The 20,217-nt window shown below is 39.9% G+C and overlaps 1 protein-coding gene across 9 annotated transcripts in view; it reads right to left on the reverse strand.

The window, feature by feature from the left end:
- Window positions 1-1,190: 1,190 nt before the first annotated feature.
- Window positions 1,191-20,217, reverse strand: part of TTC37 (tetratricopeptide repeat domain 37) — a 90,193-nt gene continuing 71,166 nt past the window's right edge. For all 9 annotated transcript variants that reach the window (XM_038403413.2, XM_043515222.1, XM_043515224.1 and 6 more), the window contains 7 exons: window positions 13,487-13,615; window positions 11,109-11,230; window positions 8,720-8,878; window positions 6,612-6,764; window positions 4,678-4,808; window positions 3,426-3,549; window positions 1,191-2,075 (listed from right to left, as the gene is read on the reverse strand). In XM_038403413.2, coding sequence (XP_038259341.1) covers window positions 1,998-2,075; window positions 3,426-3,549; window positions 4,678-4,808; window positions 6,612-6,764; window positions 8,720-8,878; window positions 11,109-11,230; window positions 13,487-13,615 — 896 coding nt within the window. In that variant the 3' untranslated portion in view covers window positions 1,191-1,997. The remainder of the gene's footprint in view (window positions 2,076-3,425; window positions 3,550-4,677; window positions 4,809-6,611; window positions 6,765-8,719; window positions 8,879-11,108; window positions 11,231-13,486; window positions 13,616-20,217) is intronic.

A 20,217-nucleotide genomic window follows, 5' to 3' on the forward strand; every position in this document is an offset into this window, starting at 1 on the left:
AAGTTGGTCCAATAACAGTTATTACTGAAGTTATTGGATTGATGACTAAGGCTAATGACAGATGGGAGACATTCATTCTCCTATTCCCCCACCCTGACATTAGAATACACATGGTCTTTAGATTTACTGGCTGAGTGAAGCAAGGTCTAACATTCAACTCAGAAGCATTTCTCTGTCTGTTTGCCGGTAATGTGATAAAACTGAAAAGAAGGGAAAGGTAGAGTCTCTCAGGAGTCTCATTAGCAGAGCCAGCAGCTCCAACAACCTCTAGAATTATTTATAGATCAAAAAACTGGTTGAGGGCGGACCTTTAAACACATTTCTGCATAACAGTACCTCCCAGGTCAACTCTGTTGACCCTCCCAATACAATTTGAAAGTGATGATGCTGAAAGAAAGCCGGATAGACAAAATAAGAACAGTGTGTTGGCTGTGGGGGAAATAGGGGTGTACAGAGCCTCTGGTATGGGGACACAAACACCGACAGGAAGAATGGAAGACCATGTCATGAGGGCACACAGGGACCCTGGCATAGGGGCAGGTGCAAGGGCAATGGAGAAAGCCCCTGAAAACAGGGGTGGCATACAGAAAGCGTGTAGGTGAGAAAAAATGGGAGGAATAGAAGGAGCACATTAGGCCACAATGCCCTAGTCAGAGTAATTATTAAAATCCTAAATCTGATGATGTATAAGGTGATGAGATCATCCTACACGATTATTGCTAAAATGACAACTGATATGAACCACAAAAGCATGGAATTCACAACATTGTGGGTTTAAAAAAAATTCAAATAAGTGGGCAGAAACAGGATGGTGGCTAGTGATAGTGTAACACTACATGATGTACGCAAGCAAGTTTAAGAGTTGGATCCCTAGTCGGTCCCTGTGGAGTTTGAGCCAAGAACCAAAGACTGCAAAGGGAGAGTGGGACCCTAGAGAGAGAAGCAATTACTCTTCCTTCCCCCCCAAGCTACATTCAGTCCACATTAACTATCTGACCAATCACCTTAAGGAAAATGTCTTGCATGGCCATTTGTGGGAGAAGGAAATAGTAGAAGACCCTTGCCATTCCTCTCTTGAGTAATTTAAGAGCAACAGGCCAGCTAACCTGTTCAAACTTGAAAATTAACACATTTAAATATACAAGCTGCATACAGTAAGTTCCTAATTGTTTGCAACAAAACACTCAGACTAGATTCATTGCATTTTATTTTAATTACAAGTAAGTACAGGGCAGAATTGCATCACGTATCAAGAATCATCATCATGATTAATCCAAATAAGCAGTCAACAGCAGGGTTACCAAAAAATCATAAATACCAATTGCCATACACATTTATAAATATAACCATGGACCGGATCATTGTGCAAAACCTCGGTTTTACTTATTTATTTTTTCCTTGACCAGAGTATGTTGTAGAAATCTGGTTCCTCCTGTCTGCAACCTAATCAGTTACAGTGTTAAATATTTTTTTGCTTCCCATCACTGCATGTGGATTTGCAAATGTATTTGAATCCCAACTGTAATATAATGAACATTATAGAAAGCTTAGATTTCTGCAAGTTACAACAGTTGGGAGTAACTTAAAAAATATGAATTTGCATACTACTTTGACAACTTAAGGCTTTGTTTGAAAAAGTAGAAATTTGTCCTGCTTTGCACCACTGCAAGTGCAAAATAAGCAATATCCATGTGAGGAGCAGGGACATCTGCTGTAAACTCCAACAGGAAAAAAAAACAAAAACGGATTCTCCATTTCAGCAGCACAACATAAATGTATCAGTGAGGAAAAATACATGTTAAATGAACTTGAGTTTTGTTTAAGTAAAGGAAAAACAAATTGATGGCAGTGTCCATCTTAAAAAAATATTTTAAAAGCAATTTGCTTTTGTCTAACAAAAAATGATTTTCACTTAAAAAAATGTTTACTGAAGGTGGTGTGGATTAGGTTTCATGAATTTCCTCTGACGTCTGGTTCACCACTGAAAGAAGTCCATGCTAGGCAGATGCTGATAATTTCTTGTCTAGTTCCAGAGATCTAATATCTCCATTAGCTTTGGCATTCGCTACAAGTGCCTGTGGGAAATTAAAAAAAAAAAAGAAGTTATTTGTGATACCCAAATATTTGATTCTCTCCTATTCAGCTCCCCTAGAAACCCAAGCAACCCAAATAACCAGAGATAAATGGGATATTTCAGTATTATGCAATTGCAACCACTGCAATGCAAGACATCATTTGTTGCTTGGGGCTGAGATCAGTTTTCCAACTAAGTGATTCACTGACAGGAGGGAAGATACGACAGACCAACTAGGTCATACAGTCAGTCAGTGCAGAGTTGCTCCCTGCAGGATCCTTACGGGTATTTGGTAGGGCTAACTTAATATATGATCCATGTGATGGGGCCCTCTCACCGCCTACTTATTAACATTGTCAGGAGGTTTTTCCTGTCAGTTTAGGGTTTCCCCATTCTGAATTTAATTCTATGACTCCTACTTGAGGCCTTTGTACTCTTCAAGAAGAGCCCTCCAGCTTAGTGTTTTTACAGATGTTCATAGGTTCTGCTTGGCACTTCCTCACTCCCTGTGGTCATGTAGCCAAACTCTACATTAAACTCAATTTTTCTTTAAGAAAATCCCTCCTGATCCATACACTAGACTTTTTTATGACTCCTCTTTGAACTCTCGGTCGGTCTCTCGCTAGTAATGATTGCTCAGAATGGAGTGCAATGAATCCACACCAGAATCATATTGAGAACTCTGTATTGCCAATTCTTTTTTTGGCATGAGTCCCATAATGCATGTCTAAACATGGAACTTGGAAGAATTTTGCCCTAGATGCGATTTAAAAATTTAATGCATTTTGGAGCAGGAACTTTCAACACCACTCCCTTAAAATTCACAGTTAAATATCTTGCTTTTGATATTACAGTCAAAATATGAAGGTTTCGAGAGCAGTTCACATGCTATGTTGGATGTGCTGGCGGCATTCATGTTTACTCTTTACACTTTTTTTTAGCAACATTCAATAATAATTAAAACAAATCTCCCCCCCCCACTCCTCATTCTGTCTTGACCTATGTCTGCATCTGTGTTGGGGCTGACAGTCTAAGAAGCATTTAAATAAATTATCGTGTAACCTCAATTTTTTACTGTAAGCTCTCAGTCTTAAACAAGATGGAAGTGCACGATTGGCCAGCATCCAGTTTCAGTCACAATTAGTTATGCTGCCTCTGCCTGACAGTCATGGTACAGCTTTGATTTGAAGCACTGGCTCCACACAAAACTGGAATTATATTATGCTTTTGCTTCCCAAATCCTGGAAGGATTCCCTAACACACCCCAGAAATATTTCTATAAATGGGACTAGCATAGAAAGCTAGTCAACATAATTTGCATACATCTGTATAGATATAGACTGACTCTTACATCTATTAATTCATAATCATCTTTGGCATATAAATGTCTTAGGAGGTACCAGCGTGCAACTGATACTATGGTTTCTGGATACCCAGGCTGATACACCACTCTTTCCAACATTCGACGAGTCTCCCTAGGAACAAAAACAAAATTTAACACCGAGTAATCTCTAGAAATTTGTTGCATTTAACAATTTTCTTGTTTTGTATAACTAATGCTACCTGGAAAGAGAGTCAGAATTATTTTAAACTGTATTGATTAAACGAAATTGTCCTCTTAGCTAAAATTCGTTTGAGCAATCAAGTGTCTTGCAGCTGATGACACCAGTTGATAGCAATATCACCAATTTTTCTTACGTCTACTTCCCTTCTCCCAATTGTGGGTCCAGCTCTGCCCCTCAGTGTCCACAACGTACATAATGATGCATAGTTAAATTTATTTCCACTTAGGATAATAACTACCCTGAGAGCAATCCTCTCTAAGTACACCTGGAAATGTAAACTCTTCTGCTACAAGTAGTAACCCAAAAACTTATTTGTGCATCATGCTGCCCATAAATTCAATAATTTGGGCAGCACTGCCCTATTGAAATCCTAAAAGGCATTTGCTCTTGTTTAATAACAATAATATAAACCTTTAAGGTTTTAGGGAAGCAGTTACTAGAACACTAGTCCTGTGACCAGCAAAAAGGTTTTTAGTAAAGTGTATTTGTATAACCTGTGTGTACTCACACATGTATTATAGTCCATCTTTAGTGTGAAACAACTGTTTAATAGCTTGCAACAGCATTATTCAATTTTATGGCAAGTGAAAAAGTCAGCAAAGTGACATCCAAGGGGAAATTCAGGTAGGCAGAATATGGTTACCCAAGTTAGAATTTGGCTAGTTCACTGGTACCAGCAATCCTATTTTTGCAAATGTGTGCCATGGAAAAAAAAGGGGCCAGAAACTTGTTTTGAATCTCACATGAGACTAGATGGAATGAGACTGCTTCACTGCTACCATCCCACTCAACCAATACTCATCAGATAGTTCTTGCAAAAAAGTTTAAATATATTTAGTTTATATGTTTTTAAAAAGCTTAGCCAAAAGCTGTAGCTGTCTTTGACACCACAAAAAACTCCAGCTATAAACACTACTGCTTTGGTTCTCTGCTTTCAACTGGTTTCTCAGCTTTTAAAGTTGAACGAAGGCATACCACCTGCACTCAAGTTCACCAGACATTGTTTTTGTGGGGTACACTATTATAAAGAACACATACCTCGCCCCCATTTTGCGATTGTACTGTAGCAGCGCTTGCAGAAGAACAGCCAGTGGGCAGAAGGAAAGTTTCAAGGCTTCAGTTGTTGCCTCCTGAACCAAGGATGGCCAATGATCATTTGAAATGTTAGCCTATCAGCAAGATGACAGCAAGAAAACTTTAATAACTATGTTACTAGCCAAAATGTTTCACTGGGTACACGATATTTGTTTGCAGACATACCATCTGCACATGATTAGCCTTTAATTCTGCAAGTTTATCAATTCTTAAGCTTCCCTGTTTGTTAACTTAGATTTCTAAGTCTCAGGGTATAACAGTGCTGGAAAGCCAGAACTGCATTATTTCAGCACTCCTATAGGTGCCTTGCAAAATTCTACTTGGCCATTCATCTGCAGAGTTGTTTTTAACAGGAAAGTAAAACAGCATTACTTTATTATATTAAGGATGAGCAAAATTTATGACTCTATACATCTGATGAAAGCTTGCAAGGCTACACTGGAGAGATGAATTTATCCACATTGGATCCTCACAAGTACACGAAGTCGAAAGATAAAATCATAAGTTAAACAGCAACTCTAAATTTATGTTTATTTAGTGGAGCCACTATTCAGCAATTCATGTTTGCCAAGTCCACTGAATTAGATTACTGGAGAGACGGTAATATATTTGGTAAAATTTTTGCATGACAAAAATACAATAAAATATAGATGTTTATATGAAGTGCACAGGTTTTCACTAGGAAACATAACAAAGATTATTCAAGACTGTAAGAGACTGCAATTATGCTACTGACATCTACATGAAATAATTTAAGACAACAAAATGTGCCAGAATTTGCCCCAGAGTGGGTGCAATTTAAATGGGTTCAGCTATGCTAAAGATAAAGCTGAGAGCAAACAAATCTATGTAATAGAAACTGTCTTATAAACTGCTCTGGTTGTGCCAAGAGAATGCGGGTAGCGAAAGTTTTGTTAAAAAAGCTGATCTATTTGCTTCAAAAGAATTTAATCAGCTATGAAGACTGATCAATATAAAATACACTATAGAAAGAAAAAAAACACACAGTCTTAATTATGTCATACTCTAATCTTGTGCAAAATAGTCTGAAGCAAGAGAAGAGGTGGTTGGATGTGGCAGGGGTCCCAGGGGCCCGTCAGGAAGGAGACCGGAGGTTGGATGGGGCAGGAGTCCTGGGGGGGGGGGGGGCCTGTCAGGGGGCGAGAAGAAGGGGGAGGGGTCGGATAGGAGGTGGGGGGCTGGGCTATGCCTGGCTGTTTGGGGAGGTACAGCCTCCCCTAACTGGTCTTCCATACAATTTCAGAAACCTGTTGTGGCCCTCAGGCCAAAAAGTTTGCCCACCCCTGTTTTAGGGGGGGAGGATAGAATGACTTTCCTTAGGCTGCAAGCTCTTCAAGGCAAAGACCATCAATGGGTTTGTACAGCAAACTGCACAATTGTGCGCCAAACCTGACTGAAACCTCTAGGCACAAGTGCAATAAAAATGAAAATAAAATTTTAAAAAAACAAACAGTGAATGCAAGTCATACAAATGTCACATGTTCAGTGAAGTAAGAGTCTTGAAAGTGGAAGTTATACAACAGTCAGTTTCTAATCTAGAATTAGAAAATAAAGCTTAATGGTTTTAGTTGATTATTCCATATATTTTTCCTTTAGACAAAATATTCCTGGAGAGAAAAGTCTAAGAACAATCAATAGTCTTTTAAAATTAGAGTGTATTAGGTTTATTCCCATCCATGTTAGCATGAAATGAAAATTCCATTTCTGCTAACTATTGAGGAGTAGTTCACAAAAGAGAACAAAAAGTCCACAGTTTATGGAAGGACTTCATCTGGGAGATTTCAAAAGATAGCTAACAGCAGATGGCTTACATTTTAAATCAATTAATTTTATCATAATAGTTGTGGTCATCTTACCACACAGATTTCCAGGGCAAGCATAGCTAGCCTGAGCAAACTTGATAACTTCCCGTTCCAGCTGCCCTGCTGGGATGCCAATTGTAGACTCTTTCTGTAACACATCTCTGCTGCGACCATCATTCTTTGAGACTGGTACACTTTTGCCAGCCACTGAAAATAGAGAACCATTATGTTTGGTAGTGCTCGTTAAAACACATCATTCAGGTATTTTTGACTATGTAAATTTAAGTTTTCCAAATTTAATGAATATATTAAGTACACACAATTAGTTGTAGGTCATTTTACAGATGAACTTAAGGCAAGGAGGGTGCAAATTTCCATGCACGCTCTGCCAGTAGCTATAGCACTAAAGGACAGAGGTATGCTATTTCACAACAGAGGTCTCTTATTAGACACTGCCAACCATTTTGTAGTTTTGTGAATCTGGACATGAACTAGGAGGTAGCCAAACTCATTTTCCACTGGGGACCTCCTAAGCTTTTGGGAAATGGAGCACGCCACCTAGCACTAGATTGCCAATAACAGTTCTATTAGGCTGTTGGAAAGCTGTTCAGACAAGTTAGAAAGCTTCTGCCCTTGAACAAGATGTATTTCCTATCTCATGCTACTGTATGTGAGGAAGTAAAAATATTTAATCTTACAGCTTGAACTCAGTTGAAAATATGTAGTTATCCTTTTTGCCAGACAACACCCTGAACTTCTGCAGATAGAAGGTTCCTTTTGGAGGAGCTACAGATGGGAGTGGAATTAGGTGAGTCCGACTAACCTAGTGTTCTCATCCTTCTGCTTGCTCCACCAGCAAAGCAGAGTGAACTCCTCTTACAGAGAGGTTGGCAAGGGACTATAACTGAGGCTTATTTTGTACTGACATGAAAATGTATTGGTGCAAAAGAAATCAGGAGTTTGTAAATCATTGCATATATACCCTAGATGTTCCAACATCAGCAAGTCATGTTTGTACAGAAAGCTCTCCGTTAGGTCATGAAGCAGCCATGAAACAATGAAAGGATCTAGACAACTAATCTTTTAGTCTAAAACCTTCCCTAGATGATCCCTCTCCCCTGGTGCTTGGCTACTGGCACATTTTACAACTCTCGGAGCGGAGAGCAGGGGTACAATTCTAAGCACTTTCCTAAGAATTTCTTTTAGAGAGTTGCCTCTATATTTATGCTTGTGGGATTACTGCATCCATCATTAAGCAGTGTCCATTGGGGCGGAGGGGCAGCAGGGGGTGGTAACCAGTAGCCTCTCTCCTCCCCAACTGCAGAGTCCTGATGTTACCTAGAACTGAGGAAGGGTAATACGAATGCACAGAGGTGACTCTTGAGGAATGATTACTCTCCTCATATTTTTCTGTGCAAAAATGATAATAATGATATAATGAAAACATTCTTATATCAATATCAGGGAGAGGGCAAGGGTGGGGTTGCTTAAGGAAACAGTCCCTTTTTTGAAATACAGTATTAGCAACTTTAGTTAGATCTTCTCTTTCAGTAATATGGAATGGAAAGGAAATTTTTTTTTTTAAATGTGTCAGGGAATTGGGTTGTCTTGATGCTCTTGAACAAGGGGAAAGAGTTACTCACCTGTGCAGAGAGTGCAAACAGAAGGAAACACAGGGACAGCACATGTCCAGTTTTTTGTACACTGTTCAGGAACATGCCTTAGTGTTTTGAGGAGCCATTTATTTGTGTCTAGTAACATGTTATAGTACATTAAGCTACAATGGATCTGATGAAGTGAGCTGTAGCTCATGAAAGCTTGTGCTCAAATAAATTTGTTAGTCTTTAAGGTGCCACAAGTACGCCTTTTCTTTTTGCGAATACAGACTAACACGGCTGCTACTCTGAAACCAACGTTTTACTGGGGACCTATGATGTGGAAGTCAAGATCGGCAAATATTCACAACACATAAATTTACACTTTTCCTGCCTTCATAAGGAGGATTATGTACTTTCAGTTTTCTAATAGAGAATTATCTAGTACTCACATCTCACCAGCTGTTAGCATGCAAAGAGGAGGAATGTTAACTCAGAGTCCCTTCTTCTCAGATAATCCACTGTAATAGAGATGTGTATTGAAACAGGAAGAAAGAGTCCACTTACATGCCACGCTGTTACTGAAGTGGAGTTGGACATGACAGTTTTATGAAGTTCCTCCAAGACAGCATCTGGAAGCTCTTTGTGTGACTGAAAGAGTTGTTTACACTGAACTTGTCTCAAGAGCAGGAACAGATCTGGGTGATCGGGGCAACTTTTTAAACCCTAAAACCAAAACACAGTTTTTATGAGTTAAATGCAAGAAGTTATTAGAAGATATATTTAAAAACCGAGAACAGTCTTTTTAATACTTTTCATTTTGCACAGAAAAATGCGAGAGGAGAATTGCCCTCTTCTTATGATCCACTTGCAGCAGACCATTTCTGTGTATTAATCTCTCCTTTTCTGCACATCAGGAAGGTTACTGAAATCTTGGATTCGCACAAGTCCCATAGAGAATCTGTCCAAAGTCTTGCACCTGCCTCATACTTACAGGTGGGGTTGGAAGGCAGATATCTAATGTGGAGGGGAAGAACAAGGAATAGGAGTCTAATGAATCCATGGGGCCCAGAAGCCAGAGAAGAGAAGGAGTCTCAAAGCTAATGTATCCGATGAAGTGAGCGGTAGCTCACGAAAGCTTATGCTCTAATAAATTTGTTAGTCTCTAAGGTGCCACAAGTACTCCTTTTCTTAAAGCTAATGTAGAGACACAGGGCCACCGTGTGGCTAGAACTGGCTGTACGCGCATCTCCAGGGACTTGTTAGTTCTCAGGATAGTGTCCCCCATTTATTTTGTCTTAGGGGAAGGAGATGCCACACACATGTATACTTCCCCTTTTAGGAATGATTTCAGAATAAAAACAGCAGCCATCACATGGTTCTAATACATGCACTTTTTTTTTTTTACATTAGCAGTAAAGTCCCAAAACATTACTTACAGATTGGTTTTTCATTGTCCAAATCAGTACACATTTCAAAAACCTAGTTCAACCCAGATTCCTTTTTAAAGGGTATTTATTTGGAGCAAAAGGTGTATCTTGGGAATTAAGTGACTCTATATGTAACGAACATTTTAATAATCTAAAACATTCCAAGCTATTCCAGAGGGTTAAAGAGGCAACAGTCTAGTAGATGGAATTTGGTCCCTAGTCAGAGACTGATATTTTCAGTAGTTCTACCCTCAACAACTAAGGAATGGTCTCACATAGGTAAATGGTCTTGCCTAGCTCAGAAAAGAAAAACAGAAAAATTGATCTTCGCTCCTCAGTCAGATTCTTTCAGCACATCTTGGGTGATTAGAGCTTTCAAGGACATAGGGTCTACCTCTTAACTTTCTCCCAAGGAGAAGTGCTATCCAACCTAAATTTACTAAGACATGAAACCATAGTAAGATTAACAAACATTTTAAAAAAAATGAACTATATAGAGATATTTCCCTTAGGGAAATATGTACAGACTAATTCTCTTGTTAACGTATTTCTGTACAGGCAGGTCAATGGATATGCTGACTAAAGGAAAACTGATAAGCAAGAGAATTTCTTCTCTTCAAAAGGTGGCATGTCCACTGAACCTTACTCAAGGGCAGTAGCCAGTAGTCTTAAGAGTTTGGAGTGGCCAGAGAGAAGGTAATACATGAGCAAAGTAGGTTGACTGGGTCACCACAGCAACAGCAGCCTTCGTAAAAAAGCCACATTTGCTAAGAATTAGGTATTTATTTGGGAATGTTTGGTGAACGGCTTAAACACTAGATCTATGGGCTGCTTTGCAAATACTTCTGTGAAGGTGGCAGCCTTCTTAGTCCATTATGCACACATGCCACTTCAAAAAAGAAATTTAGTCTTCCTGAGACTAGAAAACTAACATAAATCACAAACGCTTTCATAAGATATTTTCTGAATTTTCACCATTTACTTAACTTTTCTTTAGCAATGCAAAGACTTGTAATGATTCAGGTGATTCAGTCTGGGGTAGTTTAAAATTGAGTGTGGGCTAGGAAGTGAATAATCAGTGTGACTGAGTACATAGCAAGTCATTCATCCCACGATACAGCCAACTGCATTTCCCTCTGGATAAAATGCCTTTGGAACTTTTGTAAGAATTTATTTTTTGCTGGCAAAAGCGAGGAGGGACAAGATGATAAGCACATGAAGCTAGATGGGATAAGATCAGGTTGAAGTAGGTTTTTTTGTTCTATAATGTACTGAACATGGCTGGTGAACAATTATTTAACCAATTTAAATGGTCAGTAAGTTTAAATTGAATTATAAAACTACTGATAAAGAATAGTCTTTCCTTTACTAAAAGGTGAAAAAAAGTCAGTTTATGCATTTGGGCTGTGCTCTGCTGTAACAGACTGTTGCTCCTTTGCTGTTTATTACCATTGCGTATGTAATACATAGGAATTAGTGCTCCACTCAAAGTCATGAAGCAGCAATGACAGTGGTAGTAACCATACCTTTGTGCAGAGAGCCTCAGCTTCTGTAATTCTACCAGTCTCTTTTAAACCTGTAATAGCTTGACAAAGAGACCAGTCTTCAAGAGCCTGGATGTACTCAGCTGAGAGGTCCTTTTCTTTAGCTGTAAATGTAAACATGCATTTAAGAATGTATTGCTGGATATGCTCTAGTGCCCTGCCACATATCAGGCTTGAGTCATAGTAACTAAAGATGACCTAGTGCATCTCATAATGATAGGACAGACAAACTAAGTGACAATACTCCCTGGTATTTTTATTACATACATACGCACGCACGCACCCACATATGGCAAAACAGACTTAGAAAGCGAGCACAGTTTTTATTTTGTTTTAAAAATAGGTATCAACTTGTAGGGTTGATAAAATAAGTGAAGCAAGTCAATTTTTCAAAATAATAAGAAAAAGTCAGTCAAATGTTAGTCTTAAAAAAAAAATTAGCCCTTTTAGCAAGGGAGGCTATATAGAGAGACAATGAACAAAGGCAGGCTATCCCAGATCAAAAACTTCTTTAGCATAAAGTACATAATGTATCAATTTATTGATTTAAATATCAGACCACTGTAGAAGTATTGAAAATAAAATGTTTTCAAGCCAGGACACCTGGAGTTAAGATTCTGTAAATAATCTTTTCTGACCCTGTATCCTTTGTTTACCTACCAAGGATACTAGTATTCAGAAGTATTATAGTGAAAACTTAAAGAGCAATTTGTGAGTAATTATTAACCTCTTTTGCATTTGTGAATTGTCCACAAAAGCTTATGATTTTCTCAAATGCATTACATTTGCAGAAGTTTGGTAAATAATTTTGAACAACTTTTCATCTATAAACAAAGCAACTCATTCAGAGTGTTTGATATTCAAAATATGAGTTGAGTTGGATAGTGCTCCTTGGACACAATTTATATGGTTTTGTTTGTGTTCCAGGGTTGGATAAGTACCTCTGAGAAATCAGATTTCTGGCACAAAATATTGCTGTTCATAAGTTCAAAATTTTTTTCAACAAATAATTTTACTATTTACTCAACATTTACTCAATATTTTTCTTAGCAAAGTCATTTGATAGAATATTCATAGAAAGCCAAGAGACAGCCATTTTTTAAAATTTGGAACGAATAGTCATAGAATATCTGCTCATATTACTGTACAACTATGCTTTTTTTAGACAGTGCTGTGAATTCTACACATGCTTCACTATGGTACTGTGATTGTGGTACTCTAGTCTGGTCCCTCTTCATAAAATGGCCAACAATGTCAGAGGTTTCATCAGGTACATTTCTGAAGGATGGGATCCAAGAGCCATATGGGGAGGAGGTAGAAAAGACTAGAACCTTCACTCTTTAGAGGCCCAAGGAGATACGTTTTCTGGTTCCTAGCAGAATGGTAGTTGGGTTTACCTGGTATGGCTTCAGAAATCTGCTATTGCCTCTGTTCCTCTTTCCTCTGATTTATTAAAGTTAAATCAGACTTCATGCTGCAGGTGTTCTCACTAACTCTCCCCTTTTGAATTTTGTTAATAAATCAGACTCCCAAAACACAAAATCTACCATCCAGTCTTTCCTGCTGGCTCACCATCCTTGGTGCAAGTTTTAGGCCCATCTTGCCGAGTTTCTTCTCCTAGCAGGCCCTTGCTACCTGCATGTTTGTCTCCCAGGCCTACCTAGGAGCCTAGAGAGTTACTCAGCTTTGACCTCCTCACTAACCCTTTCCTGGATGTTCTTCCTGATTTTTGTAGGCTTAGAGTGAAGTGCTCATTTCAAGGTCTGTACTCACTGAATGATCACAGGCTGCCCTTATGTCTCCCAGCACACATCATACTTAGTCACATGCTCCCTGTCATGTGACCCTTGTATTCATTCCCTCTCCTTGGTAGACTAAGTCTGGCATACGTGCAGCTGAGCCCCAGCCCTGTAAAGGGACTGTGACAATCCATATAAATATTAGAAATAAGAAGTGAGTTGTTAGTACTCTTCACCATAAGCCAAAGTGATCTATCAGATAGGTAAGCTAGACATTTTCTTCTTAAGATTGTCATTATCTATTCATTATTTAACTCCAGTTAAACCAAAAATGTGCATCGGGGAACATGCTAATTTATAAACAGGTTAAATACGTGGCAATGCCTTTGATGACAAGCAATATAAGCATTGTTTAATATTAAGAAGATCAGTTCTTGAGAGTCACAACCAGCCTGCATTTAACTAGTATAAGCGAGTTATGTTTTTCTAAGCAATTTTCTTTAGATTACTTATTGACGACTTTACAGGACAAACAAAAACAAAAAACCACAAGCCAGAAATATTGATTTTTTCCCCTCTTAGAAAAAAGTATGAAAGTTAAAAAGGTTTGTATAAACTTACTTTTGGCTGAAACTGTGGCTACAAGTGTCATTTCTAGGTCTCTTCTCTTAGGCTGTGTTTTGTTCAAATAGACAACAGTATTTTCAGCATGGCAGGCACCCATTAGCACTGCCCATGTAGCAGGATCATCTGAAAACATTTTTTAAAAATTGCCCATATAGTCAATATTATCAGCATTCTATTTACAGGAGTCTTCAACTGATAGATTTATCACAGCAGTCAAGGATCCATAAAAAAAATTATACAAGACAAAAAGTTAGAATCAAGTAAAGAAATCAATGGGATCTTTGGTTGGCTGAGGGGCCTCAATAACTTCAGGAAAAAAAAGACAGGACATAAACCTTTGTCTTTGTAATCACTACAATGGTCAGACCTAATTCTGTTCTCAGATGCAAGGGAGCTAAATGAGAGTTGCACCTGTACGTTAAGTGACATTTAATGAATCACTGAATTGCATTTCATTCTAGTTTTATAAGAAAGGACTAGAAAATAAAACTTGACAACTAAAGCACCAAATTATAAAACTGCATTCTCCTATACTTGGTAGTGCAGTATTATATTATGCGAGAGCATGTTTTGTGGGACTTTAGTAGAACTCAAGTCTGCTTTCATGTAGATACCACAGTGACTGGTGCTTTTGAAAGGATGATATTTTTCCAAGTCTGATGGCTTGGTCATTTCTTTCACCATCAGAACACAGCTGATCATAAGCATCCCCCACTGGTGTTGGAGAGAGAATAGTTCATCAGTACTATGTAGTACTGCAATCCAGAACAAAAAGGGAGAACAGTGAAGTTAGGGTCCTAAAATAGCATGGGAGCATTAAGGAGGCAGCTTATTAAATCTTTAATGAACATGGAATTAAAACAGATATTTATCATTTTATCTAAAATATTTAGAATGTGTTTATGCTAAGTCAGCCTGCCAGCGCATAAATCTCAGACGCAAGGGAAAAAGGGGAGTAAAGATGCAGCATAGCAAGCTTCTCTACACCCCTTCACCAATGCACCTCAATCAGGTCTTCATTCCAAAGAGGCAGTCTTGCAAAACGTTGGTCCACACAGTGTGAATTTTCAGTCCTTGGCAACAGGTGTGCTAATGGTAACTGTACTTTTTTTTTTTTTTTTTAAAATATAAACTACAGCATGCGCACATATCCACCAGGAACTGGACTGACAGCACCAGTCATTTTACTTATGACTCCAAACTGATCTGTGCTTAAACCAATGTCCTAAGTTAAACATTTCCCAATTTTTAATATAAATAGTGCAACTGAGATGATCCCAAATGTGTGCAAGACATGGATCTCTCTAGATAAGTTCTATTGTACATGAGAGATAAAGATGTAGGACAGCCGAAGGTTTATTTTCTGATGTAAGAAACTGATTAGGATAACATTAGAAGTACTCTATCAAAGAAACAAAATTTTTGCAGACTACAATTAACACTTCAAAAGTGCCTTCTGTTTAATGTCTGTGAAACTATTTGATATCTTCAATTTTGCCAAGCATCCTTGTGTAAAATTAGTAACAATTAGTCCCACATTACTGAGGGGGAATGGAGGCACAGAGAAATTAAATAAACCTACAGATTGTGAACAACTACAGTTTTGCAGAGCAGGGAAGAGATCCAAGCCAGACTCAGTCCTGCTGCAATCCTATGCACCGACCACAAGAATCTTTACTATAGTGAAATGAAAGCACTTGGGCCACTGCTAACCACTTAAGAACAGATTTCAAAGACCTGTTGCCAAAAATTGCATTCCTGCTTTCTGCCTGCACCAACACAAATCTAGCAGGTTGTGAATGTGTTTTTTTTTTTCAAGCTACATGTTTACATCACTTTTTTACAAATTACACTTATTAAAAATTAATTTTTTAAAATAATTTTCCTTGAATAACTGGGGTACGTTAGGGAATCTCACTGGTTTGGATAGTTAAATTAAACTGGATGTTCATTACAAAATATACACTATAGAAAACAGTCCAACATTGGCAGAGGGAGATCTTTTCCGCCCCTATTAGATTCTTTGATACATTTGCTAAAAGTAACAAGACATACAAGAACATATACCCTGTCATATCATGGTCATACCAAGAGCATTTCATTTAACATTATATCTATATCCAGAGGTCCACTGACCTTCCTATGCAAAAAATGCCATCTTTTCTTCCTCAGCTGTACTGAAGTAATTGTTCTATGCAATCTTGTGAAAAGGGGATTTTTAAAATTATTTTAATGATGTGGGATTGCAAGTTTCCAATATTTACTTTCTTTCATAAATGCAGGCTAGTCACCAGACACACAAATGGGAAGTCTTCATCTTAAGTATTAGGGTTTTAACATTCTGTTCAAGATCTGTACTTGTCTGAGATTTAATATCAAGCTATTTGAAAGTTTATTAAAAGTGATAATATATGCATTAGGGATTACATGGAAAATTGTTTTCATTTTAAACAGAAGTTTTATCTAGGCCTTAGGGAAATACTTAACTATAAAATATTTTAAATATCATAAGATGCAAAGCTCTAGCAGAATTTTTTTAAAAGCAAATTCTATATTTAGCTAAATATTAACTAAATTTTATTCTACTTGAAAGTATTTGACTTTGAAGAGGAATTTTCAAAATGTATGTTTTAGTAAATGTATTGCTCAAGAGAGATGCTAAATTAAAAGCCTGGAATTCTGTGCTCAGCAGAGCATGAAAAAGTATGGCCAATGACATTACAAGTTTCACCTACTCTTAATTGTTTAAGCCCTGGAAAGGCCGACCTTTAGGAGTGAGAAATTAGTTCAGTCTCTATGACCCAATCCATCTTCGGCCTCTGCAGAGACCACCAATAAGGTGGTCATCTATTGTGATGGGTTCACTAGGAACTGGACAGATAATGTCACTTAGATCGAACACATTCATATGAAAACTACTTGCAATCCTTGCCAATAAGGGAAGCACTGAATATGCTTTTATTTCTAATCCTGTACTTTGCAAATCATAGAATCATAGAATATCAGGGTTGGAAGGGACCCCAGAAGGTCATCTAGTCCAACCCCCTGCTCAAAGCAGGACCAAGTCCCAGTTAAATCATCCCAGCTAGGGCTTTGTCAAGCCTGACCTTAAAAACCTCTAAGGAAGGAGATTCTACCACCTCCCTAGGTAACGCATTCCAGTGTTTCACCACCCTCTTAGTGAAAAAGTTTTTCCTAATATCCAATCTAAACCTCCCCCATTGCAACTTGAGACCATTACTCCTCGTTCTGTCATCTGCTACCATTGAGAACAGTCTAGAGCCATCCTCTTTGAAACCCCCTTTCAGGTAGTTGAAAGCAGCTATCAAATCCCCCCTCATTCTTCTCTTCTGCAGACTAAACAATCCCAGCTCCCTCAGCCTCTCCTCATAAGTCATGTGCTCTAGACCCCTAATCATTTTCGTTGCCCTTCGTTGTACCCTTTCCAATTTATCCACATCCTTCCTGTAGTGTGGGGCCCAAAACTGGACACAGTACTCCAGATGAGGCCTCACCAGTGTCGAATAGAGGGGAACGATCACGTCCCTCGATCTGCTCGCTATGCCCCTACTTATACAACCCAAAATGCCATTGGCCTTCTTGGCAACAAGGGCACACTGCTGACTCATATCCAGCTTCTCGTCCACTGTCACCCCTAGGTCCTTTTCCGCAGAACTGCTGCCGAGCCATTCGGTCCCTAGTCTGTAGCGGTGCATTGGATTCTTCCATCCTAAGTGCAGGACCCTGCATTTATCCTTATTGAACCTCATTAGATTTCTTTTGGCCCAATCCTCCAATTTGTCTAGGTCCTTCTGTATCCTATCCCTCCCCTCCAGCGTATCTACCACTCCTCCCAGTTTAGTATCATCCGCAAATTTGCTGAGAGTGCAATCCACACCATCCTCCAGATCATTTATGAAGATATTGAACAAAACGGGCCCCAGGACCGACCCCTGGGGCACTCCACTTGACACCGGCTGCCAACTAGACATGGAGCCATTGATCACTACCCGTTGAGCCCGACAATCTAGCCAGCTTTCTACCCACCTTATAGTGCATTCATCCAGCCCATACTTCCTTAACTTGCTGACAAGAATGCTGTGGGAGACCGTGTCAAAAGCTTTGCTAAAGTCAAGAAACAATACATCCACTGCTTTCCCTTCATCCACAGAACCAGTAATCTCATCATAAAAGGCGATTAGATTAGTCAGGCATGACCTTCCCTTGGTGAATCCATGCTGACTGTTCCTGATCACTTTCCTCTCCTCTAAGTGCTTCAGGATTGATTCTTTGAGGACCTGCTCCATGATTTTTCCAGGGACTGAGGTGAGGCTGACTGGCCTGTAGTTCCCAGGATCCTCCTTCTTCCCTTTTTTAAAGATGGGCACTACATTAGCCTTTTTCCAGTCATCCGGGACTTCCCCCGTTCGCCACGAGTTTTCAAAGATAATGGCCAAGGGCTCTGCAATCACAGCCGCCAATTCCTTCAGCACTCTCGGATGCAATTCGTCCGGCCCCATGGACTTGTGCACGTCCAGCTTTTCTAAATAGTCCCTAACCACCTCTATCTCTACAGAGGGCTGGCCATCTCTTCCCCATTTTGTGTTGCCCAGCACAGCAGTCTGGGAGCTGACCTTGTTAGTGAAAACAGAGGCAAAAAAAGCATTGAGTACATTAGCTTTTTCCACATCCTCTGTCACTAGCTTGCCTCCCTCATTCAGTAAGGGGCCCACACTTTCCTTGGCTTTCTTCTTGTTGCCAACATACCTGAAGAAACCCTTCTTGTTACTCTTGACATCTCTTGCTAGCTGCAGCTCCAGGTGCGATTTGGCCCTCCTGATATCTTTCCTACATGCCCGAGCAATATTTTTATACTCTTCCCTGGTCATATGTCCAAGCTTCCACTTCTTGTAAGCTTCTTTTTTATGTTTAAGATCCGCTAGGATTTCACCATTAAGCCAAGCTGGTCGCCTGCCATATTTACTATTCTTTCGACTCATCGGGATGGTTTGTCCCTGTAACCTCAACAGGGATTCCTTGAAATACAGCCAGCTCTCCTGGACTCCCTTCCCTTTCATGTTAGTCCCCCAGGGGATCCTGGCCATCTGTTCCCTGAGGGAGTCAAAGTCTGCTTTCCTGAAGTCCAGGGTCCGTATCCTGCTGCTTACCTTTCTTCCCTGCGTCAGGATCCTGAACTCAACCAACTCATGGTCACTGCCTCCCAGATTCCCATCCACTTTTGCTTCCCCCACTAATTCTACCCGGTTTGTGAGCAGCAGGTCAAGGAAAGCGCTCCCCCTAGTTGGCTCCCCTAGCACTTGCACCAGGAAATTGTCCCCTACGCTTTCCAAAAACTTCCTGGATTGTCTATGCACCGCTGTATTGCTCTCCCAGCAGATATCAGGAAAATTAAAGTCACCCATGAGAATCAGGGCATGCGATCTAGTAGCTTCCGTGAGTTGCCGGAAGAAAGCCTCATCCACCTCATCCCCCTGGTCCGGTGGTCTATAGCAGACTCCCACCATGACATCACTCTTGTTGCACACACTTCTAAACTTAATCCAGAGACACTCAGGTTTTTCCACAGTTTCGTACCGGAGCTCTGAGCAGTCATACTGCTCCCTTACATACAGTGCTACTCCCCCACCTTTTCTGCCCTGCCTGTCCTTCCTGAACAGTTTATAACCATCCATGACTGTACTCCAGTCATGTGAGTTATCCCACCAAGTCTCTGTTATTCCAATCACGTCATAATTCCTTGACATCACCAGGACCTCCAGTTCTCCCTGCTTGTTTCCAAGGCTTTGTGCATTTGTATATAAGCACTTGAGATAACCTGTTGATCGCCCCTCATTCCCAGTATGAGGCAGGAGCCCTCCCCTCACAGACCTTCCTGCCTGTGCTTCCTCCCGGTATCCCGCTTTCCCACTTACCTCAGGGCTTTGGTCTCCTTCCCCCGGTGAACCTAGTTTAAAGCCCTCCTCACTAGGTTAGCCAGCCTGCTGGCAAAGATGTTCTTCCCTCTCTTCGTAAGATGGAGCCCGTCTCTGCCCAGCACTCCTCCTTCATGGAACACCATCCCATGGTCAAAGAATCCAAAGCCTTCTCTCCGACACCACCTGCGTAGCCATTCGTTGACCTCCACGATTCGACGGTCCCTACCCAGGCCTTTTCCTTCCACGGGGAGGATGGACGAGAACACCACTTGCGCCTCCAACTCCTTTATCCTTCTTCCCAGAGCCACATAGTCCGCAGTGATCCGCTCAAGGTCATTCTTGGCAGTATCATTGGTGCCCACGTGGAGAAGCAGGAAGGGGTAGCGATCCGAGGGCTTGATGAGTCTCGGCAGTCTCTCCGTCACATCACGGATACTCCATTCTGTGTAGATTACTGATTCAGACAGACAAAGGCTGAAATATGCCTGAACAGAAAATGCAAGGTGTTTGGGGAGCAGGGAGAGAAAGCTATACAAGTAATTTTGCTGACTCCCTGCCCAGTTGTTTTAAGAAGTGAAGTTGCATCCAATATCTTAATAGGATTTATATTTCAGCGTAAGCACATTTACAGAAAAGAGCTAATGGCTTACTGTGCAGTTATATTCTGGAAAGTGACTAAAATGACATTATAGAGTTCCATTTTGTTGGCTCAATGGCTAAAAAACACGTTTCGCAGTTTACATGTAGGATAAAAAAGTCCTAACGACTCCACAATTCCTTAGCTGTCAG

The sequence above is a fragment of the Dermochelys coriacea genome, chromosome 5, assembly GCF_009764565.3.
Source record: "Dermochelys coriacea isolate rDerCor1 chromosome 5, rDerCor1.pri.v4, whole genome shotgun sequence".
NCBI lineage: Eukaryota > Metazoa > Chordata > Testudines > Dermochelyidae > Dermochelys > Dermochelys coriacea.